General features: G+C 34.1%; 1 protein-coding gene across 2 annotated transcripts in view; it reads right to left on the reverse strand.

Moving 5' to 3' along the window:
* Positions 1 to 8,982, reverse strand: part of LOC117102328 (helicase with zinc finger domain 2-like) — an 81,215-nt gene extending 72,233 nt beyond the window's left edge. For both annotated transcript variants that reach the window (XM_033242589.1, XM_033242588.1), the window contains exons 1-3: positions 8,451 to 8,982; positions 7,932 to 8,319; positions 7,383 to 7,751 (exon numbers count right to left, since the gene is read on the reverse strand). In XM_033242589.1, coding sequence (XP_033098480.1) covers positions 7,383 to 7,751; positions 7,932 to 8,319; positions 8,451 to 8,896 — 1,203 coding nt within the window. In that variant the 5' untranslated portion in view covers positions 8,897 to 8,982. The remainder of the gene's footprint in view (positions 1 to 7,382; positions 7,752 to 7,931; positions 8,320 to 8,450) is intronic.
* Positions 8,983 to 8,988: the final 6 nt, after the last annotated feature.

Genomic DNA, 8,988 nt, shown 5'->3' on the forward strand with positions numbered 1-8,988 from the left:
TGTCAAGATAGTCTATCTCGCCATGTCGACATGATATGTATATTATGTCGACTTGACAGCGTACATTATCTTGACAAGTCGTCAAGTCGAATAGCACTTAGGTGCTTCCGTAGAAACCTAACAATCGTTTAGTAGTTAAAACCTTTCAAAGTATGCCTTAATCTAAAATTAATCTGTTTGGAAGGTGGGTCCAATGAAAAAGTTGGGATAATGTTCTTAATACCTCAAATGTCCAGGCTAAGGCTGATGCTTTTTATGAAGCTATGAATTACAATATTAAAAAGTTTTTCCCTCATAAAAAAATAAAAATACATAAAGATTCTAAACCATGGATGACTAGTAAAGTACAAAACTTAATCACTCAAAGAGAAAAAGCCTATAAGAAAGGAGACGAAAAAATAAGGAGAAAACTTAGAAATAACATCATAAAAGAAATTCTGAAATGTAAAAAGGCATTTAATTAAAATAAAGTTAGATACTTACAGAAAACGGATCCTGGTGGGTGGCACAGGCAGGTGAAATTTCTTGCTAATATGGGAAAAATTATCCTACTATCCAGGTCCCAGTTGTAAACCCGGATGACTATATTATGACAATTGCTAACTGTATTAATAAACATCTTGCAGCCAACTCTCAGCAGCAAGAACCAATCAATTTGCAAGAATTACCATCATATCTTCCGACCCCTGTGCCACCCCCAAGTTTCCAACCTTGGGAAATATATCATCTTGGGTGATTCGTGTTTCAAAGGCGGGAGGACCTGATAATATATCAAATGTATTGTTAAAGGAGTGTGCCTATGAACTCAGCTTTCCGATTACCAATATAATAAATGCATCTTTACAACAGGGTATTGTTCCAATACAATGGAAAAATGCTAACGTTGTCCCGCTTCCGAAACATAATCCTCCGACGATCAATAAACTTAGGCCTACCTCGCTAACGCCCAGTTTAGCTAAGATTGCTGAGAGAATGGTTTCCCATTTCATTATCCAATCCATAAAACCGCATATTGATAAGTACCAATTTGGTAATCAGAAATGAATATCCACCACCCATTGCCTGATAGAGGTGTACAATCAATTAATTTCAAATGCTGAGATTCCTAACTCAATTAGTACACTGGCTCTAACAGATTTTACAAAGGCTTTTCACCTTATTGATCATAGAATTACATTTAATGGTCTCAAAGAAATGGACGTTTCCCCTTCTATCTTGCAATGGGTTCCAGACCTGGATCTTTACATAGCTGATCATAAATTACAAGTTGTCTCTGAAGTTAAATTATTGGGGGTTCTTTTACAGTCAGATTTGAAATGGGGGGAGGGGGTCATATCAAACTTATGCTACAAAAAGCTACTAAAAACTATTTATGCTCCGTAAATTGAAACAGGCTGATTTGAATATTAAAGAGTTATTGACTGTGTACAAAGGTTACATCCGCCCCATATTAGAATATGCCGTCGCATTGTGGTATAAAGGCCTCACTGTGCTGCAGATATCCTGTCTAGAAAGTATGCAAAAACGAGTTTGCCGTTCCATCCTTGGGGGGCAGTATACGACTTATGTGCGCTGAAACACCTGGAGCTAGAACCTCTCAGTAAACGTCGGAAGTCATTGTGTAAGGCAATTGCTATGAAAGCCAGTAAGAATGATATTTTCAGTAACTGGTTTCCACGGCCAACCTCTACTCACACCATGCAACTTAGAAAGGAGAAAAGATATGGACATCATGGTATAACTACAACTAGATTTTTTAAAAAGTCCCCTTTCTTATCTCACAAGCTTACTTGAATCTATCTAATAATAATCAAACAAAATACAATTGGAATTTTTAACACAGTAATCCATTTTTTTTCCTTGAGTCGTATACTGTCCTAGCAAACCTACTAGTTTATTAGGTATAGTAATTATATTTTTGTATTTGACTTGGGTGTTTGTATTTTTGTAAATGAATGGGGTTCGATGTATTTTTCTATTTTTCTATGTGACTATGGTTTGTTTTTATGAATTGATGTTTTTCACTGGCTGTTTGTGAAGAGTGTCCCCAATTCAGCTTTTAGCTGCTAAGGAACTCTATTTTGCCAACTTGATTTTATATTTTTTTATAAATAAATGTTGAATAAAGATATACGTCCATTTCCACATATCCACAACCACATATTCCACATAAACATATAAAGGAATATACCTGATCACACACATTAATGCATATCACTCACACGTATACTGAGATTTACATATAGATGTGTAGGACAAATAGTAGTAACAGGCCTTTGTCCTATTATATACGTTGCTCTGTAACATACGATGTTAGCCCACTGATGAAGCCCAAGCCGGCGAAACGTTTGGAATAAACCTATATATATATATATATATATATATCTGTCTCTTATACACATCTAGATGTGTATAAGAGACAGATCTTAGACATTTGTCTTACTAATGTTCCAGAATTGTTTTGTAAACCAAAGTTATTGTCTTCTATATGTCGTAGCGACCACGCTTTAATTGTTGTTAACCCCAAAATTAGGAAACCTACGGAAGCACCTAAGTGTCATTCGACTTGACGACTTGTCAAGATAATTATGTTGTCAAGACGATTATATATATATATATAAATCGTTGAGAGCTATATATGTATGTATATATATACATATATGTATACATTTATGTACATAATTTGCATGTATGTACGTAAGTATGTAAGCATATGTGTGTGTATGCATGTGTGTGTGTGTGTGTAAAAGAACTAATACTTTAGGACATGATTAATAAGATATTAAACTGTTGGTCTATAATGAAAAGCAATTTGGATTTTTACTCAATTTTCTGAGCTCCCAAATTTTATAGCTCATTTACTCAATACTGACCTAGGCGACAACTCAACCATTCGCCACGACATGCCTAATCATCAGTTAAAATTAACAAAGAAAAATGAAGTTTCCTATATCACGTGGTGTGGTGACATAACCTGTATTACTCTATAATACTGGATTTGCGATTGCATTTTATATTCATATAAAATAATGATATAAGAAATGTTACCATGAGTGATCAACACATTTATTTATTTTGCTGTGGTTCTCATGGTATCGGCTTATTTTGGCCTTAATGAGAGTCTCGCGACCATCAATTTTTTCTGATTTAATTTATGTCAGGATTTTTTTTTTTTTTTTTTTTTTTTTTTTTTTTTATTAATATATTTTTTTTTTTGGTCCAATAAATACGTTCTAAGTTCTATTCCTTTTAACTTCGATATGCGAACAATTGATTTTTAGCATTTTATCATTATCGGGCAAATATAAACTTAATTAGGGCCTCGCGACTATCAATTTCTTTATGATTTAATTTATATGTCAGGAATTTTTTTTTCTTTTTTTTTTTTTTTTTTTGGTCCAATAAATACGTTTTAAGTTCTGAGTTCTATTTCTTTTATTTTCGATATACGAACAATTGCTTTTTAGAATTTTATCGTTATCGTGCAAGTATAAACAGGCCTTTGAGAAAATTTCTTTAAATTTGTATTTTTAGGCAATTTTTTGAGCTCCCATTATTATTACACAATTTCTTTATTCGTTTATTTACAGGACTACATTCGTTGAGAGCCTTGGTACACGATGTATTATTATGTCCTTTATTCGAACACTATATTTACCTTTCTTTAATGATTTATATATATATATATATATATTGCATAGCACACTCATTATTGGGTTTGTGCACTCTTGTATTCATAATCAGTGTACCACGTCACACAAGACTAACCCAAGCTATGTTTGAGTCAGTGGTGTGTTTCATTCTTAAAAATCCTGAGCTGCACTGATGAGATCTAACAAGATCGAAACGGTACTGTCTGCAGATTGGAATATTTACGCTCCTTACATTGTACTATTAAGGTAGTACATTGTTTTGTAGAGCACTCTTATTTTAAGATGGTGCATTGTTTATGTTTACTATTTTGCAATTTGCACAGCACACTCATTATTGGGTTTGTGCACTCTTGTATTCATAATCAGTGTACCACGTCACACAAGACTGACCCAAGCTATGTTTGAGTCAGTGGTGTGTTTCATTCTTAAAAATCCTGAGCTGCACTGATGAGATCTAACAAGATCGAAACGGTACTGTCTGCAGATTGGAATATATATATATGTATATATATATATATATAATATACTGTATATATAGGCCTATATATGTATATTCAAGTAATAATATAATTGTTGTAATTATACTTTCGACCATAAGTCATCATTAGGTATATATACATATATAATAGGCCTATATACTTTTGTTACAAAAAGCAACTCTATACGACCAGTGGTTGCCAAGATATTACAATCACGCAAAGTTGAGATCGAAGGTCAAAAACGCAATTTCCGGTCATTTCTAGAGAAAAATTGTCCATTATAGTAAGTATAAATATGCATGTTTTAAACATTTTGCTGCAAAAAGCAACTCTGTACGACCAGTGGTTTTCAAGATATAGCTCCCTATATTTCCACCCCTAATTTGCATATTTATGCTAATAAGGTCGGCAAAATGGCACTTCCGGTCATTTTTGAAGAAAATGTTCCATTATGGTAAATAGAAACATGCATGTTCTGAACAACTTTAAGAAAGAAGCAACTTTCTACGACATGTGGTTACCAAGTATATAAGTACCCTACATTTTCAGACATAATTTGCATATTTCAGCTAATTTCCATATGAAGATGAGGGCAAAAAAATTGGCGACTCATTTTATTCGATTTAGCATACTTCAAAGTATATAATTAAAAAAAATGATCACAAAATTCCAACGGGATGACATAAGCCACCGGACTAATTCACGGAAAAAAGAACACGTATGCAACTACTGTACTCGTTTTTTTTTTTCTGTATAGACCTATATTGGTACACACATGATAGGCCTATTTACTGTAATAAGAATGAGAAAAAATTACCTGACCGTTTTCAAGTTTCAAGAGGGCATAAAACATTGAATTTTGAAGAACTTTAAAGTCATTAAAAGACACTATTCAGAAGTTGACAAAGCTCATTTCCCGCCATCTAGCAATTAAAATTTTCACAGGGGAGGACCCATCCCCTTTCTTTTTTTTTTTTTTTTTGATACTGACCTCCCTCCCTCCTCCCCAGTAAATTTCAACCCAAATCCGCCCCTGATCTTATTATATTTAAAGTAAACAGCCAGAGAGAAATGCCTCCCCTTGGTTATAGCCCTTCGTCAGAGCAAAATATAAAATATATAGCCATATAAAATACATATATGATAAAATGGTGGTGGTTTAGTGGTTATGGCGTTTACCTTGACAGGTTTGATTCACGTTGGAGGTAATTTATCTTATAATTCATTTATAGAATGATATTCATTGAGAACTATACTGTGCGATAACAAACAACAAACAGGCATAAAACTGAATTTAGTCTAAACAACGTCACGTTATTTTACGACAAAATGTAGTACTGTTGATAATAATTTAAAGCCGTAATATTTTAAGGCTGGTAACCTCGAGTATACGTTCCACTTTGATATAAAATTTTATACTATATTCTACATTAGCAGGCGATAGTAGTTACATTAGCTGTGAGGCAACTTTCGTTACCTCATTAGCTGTTGAGCGTTCTACATTAGCTAAGGGTTGATTTTCTTTTTACTACATAAGCTGTTGGTGTTTCTACATTAGCGGGAAGTTTTACTACATAAGCTGTGGAGTGTGCTACAATAACGGTTGTTACTACATTAGCTGTTGTTTTCTACATTAGCGGTTGTAACAGCATTCAAATGCTAAGAGTATTATTGAGAGGCCCCAGAAACGCATGTTCTTTTCGCGCACATTAAAATCTGTTGGTATGCGTCCTAAAATATTGTCTTGCTTTTATAATGCATCATTGAGAGCATCTTATGTACTTTAATTGTCGTATGGTTTGGCAGCGCAACGGAAAATGATAGGACGGACCTAAACCGAATTTTTAAGTCAGCTTCGCGCATTTACTGGTCTCATCAAACTCCTTTGGAGTAATCTATGACGACAGGCTAGTCAAAACAGCAAAGTCTCTCTGCGGTGATATTTCCCGTCCTGCAAATTGTCTCTTTAAAACAATGAGAAACCATCGCCGTTACAGGAGTTTGAGTGCCAACAAAACTAGATATAGAAATAGGTTCTACCCATCTACAATTAGGGCACTGAAAAATACTGTATTGTAAAGAGTGGGGTATGCAGGCTGCGGCTCTATATGAACGACCCTACCCCGGGAAGTATAGTTCATTGATTTTTGTTGTACTTTTAATTATTTTGTTAATTTGGTTGGTGATGCTGTACCATGAGAAAAAATGTCTATTTCTATAATATATATCTGAACCTGTATATTTTTTCACTGTGAAACTATTCAAACGGCTATTGCCGAAAAACTTACAAAATAGAAGTATTTGGTAGTTAATCTGGATCAAGCACCACTTTTTTGACATTATATTCTTCTTGACCATCAATATAAATACGATTCTACATTTTTTCGGTGACAATAATTCCATCACTGATTACTTGACCTTTATCTTTTTTCACAAAACTGTGTCAGACAATACCAACTAGTATATTATTCTTAATAAATGATGCAAATGACTCGAATGGCTTTCAGACAAAATTTCTGACAGGAATATGTAGTCCTTTTGATGTGGATTATTTAGTAATATAATCAGACAGTATCCATATATGGTATACTGGTCAACGTCACAATCATCATTGTCAAATTTTGCTGATGATAAGAACCACTCTACCACTAACTCTACCCAACAACATGCACTAAAAAACTCTGATGGTAAAGTTTATGGTATCAGATTCCAGAACAAGATATAAAAACATTAAAATATCATTATCAGAATTATAAAGGAATACATAACAAACTTTTAAAAAACGGAGAGGAATTATGAGGAAAAAGAAAACATGAAAACTAACTTGACTCAGTGAGACTCAAATAGCGAGGGTGATATAGACAGTTCTAATAATCGCACCATTGAACTCGATCATCAGAAGGTTTGTAGATTATCTACCCTGCGTAAATTTGATATGTATCCAACCGTGGTTTTGCATTTAACTCTAGCTTTTTTAAACGCTTTAGAAAACGAAAATCGCGTTAAATTGCCAGGTAATTATTAATATATATGTACAAAGACATCATTTTTATTATGCATAGATGAAAGACTGTGTGGTCTTTCCTTGAATAAAGTTTTAAGGAGATCCAAGCACGGAAAGTGACCAATGTTCCAGACAGAAAATCCCTGTGCAAAGAGATAGAAGAAAAACGGTGCGGAAAATGCCAAAAATCAGAACAAAAAATGGCTTTTCCGATAGTATATAAAAGTTTAAAAAAATGTGTTGTACCTGGGCATGGTATGACGTAACAACTGCAATGTCCTTTTCACCAAATTTCTCTGGCCAGTGGTCGTGCAAGTACTTTACACGTTCAACAAGTTCAGTGCTTTCATCCTTGTTGACATACGAAGAACCTCGCTTCGTATCCAAACCTTTCACCTCCACTAACGATATTGCTGGTCCAAAGTCCGAACTAAATTCTTCATTTGTAGCATATTCAATTCCTTTCTCGTAGATACATTTTGATAGAAATTTTAGAATCGGCCGACATGTTCGGTAGTTGCGTCGAAGTAGGACACTATTGGCCATACGCATTTTTTTCAGACGTTCTAGTAGCGATATGTGAAACCCGACAGCTTTGCTTGAATTAGAGTATATCTAAAACAAATTTAGATTGAAATATTATCAAATAATAGTCTAGATTGTATAAAAGAAAAAATATCATTACCTACAAAATATGTGTTTTCAGTGTTAATCACTTAGAAATATGTTTTCTAATGGTATCGATTACAGTTTAGTTTTCTCTTTCGGATAATTAAAAAAAAATAATGTAAATACCTTAGGGCTCATCTGTAAATGGTCGCCTGCTAACACTACGCACGTTTTTTCGTCAGCTAACGTTATCGGCATTATCGTCTGCGGCTCAAGAGCCTGACCAGCTTCATCAATAAGAATATGTGTAAACAAACCATTAACGTTCAAAGGAATCAAATAAATGGCTGTTGCCAAGGTGCAAATGACAACTTTAGCCATTTCAATATCGTCTCGCTCGGGAACACGAAGTTTAGTTTCATTTTCAAACAAGCAATGCTTTTTAACGCGTTGTGGTATTGTGGAAACGCGTCGATTTGGCTGATAAACTCGTAGAATCTTGTAAGCATCTCTTCCCTTACTAAATCTATCAGACTCCTCTTGTAGACCATTAATAATATACAGATCAGCCGCACTGTAAAATGTTTTAATTGAAATAATAAATGTGTTTGCTTTGCGTATTGATAAGAATATATAAAACTGAATTGAATAGGCTTTACTTATAAATATATTAATAACCCTATAATTATTCATTATTCACCTTACCTATTTGATAACGTGGATATTAGTACACGGGAGTCGTCTGATCGTCCAAGTATTCTTTTCACTGATGTTGCTAAGACTCTGGTCTTACCAGTACCAAAGGGTCCACATATTATCAAAAATGCCTGTTCATGTTGTATTTCTTTCGAACAGATAAAACTAGCAGCAGTCTCTTGGTACTTGTCTAATTCATTTGAACAATTCATCGCAGTCGTTAGCTGTTCTGATTTTTTTGGCCAAACACAATGCATTTTCTTTAGATTTTTAATGGCGAAATGCATTTCTACAAATGGTATCCGATCAATGAGAAACATTATTTCTGCTTCGTGTTCACTACCATCATTTAGGTTCATCTCGGACACACATTTGTCGTTGAATAATACATAAACAATCTCTCCTGCACGATCATCACCATTGTCGTCCTTGTATATTTTAGCTTCAAAAGCCATGGTCTGATTCGAGATAAATCTACAGGCCACAGAATTAACGGACTCTAGAATTAGGACTCCAGCCAAGGAATCAAAATCCAATGCCTTTGTGA

The sequence above is a fragment of the Anneissia japonica genome, unplaced genomic scaffold, assembly GCF_011630105.1.
Source record: "Anneissia japonica isolate Jap-2015-1 unplaced genomic scaffold, ASM1163010v1 scaffold2856_len114153_cov99, whole genome shotgun sequence".
NCBI classification, from domain to species: domain Eukaryota; kingdom Metazoa; phylum Echinodermata; class Crinoidea; order Comatulida; family Comatulidae; genus Anneissia; species Anneissia japonica.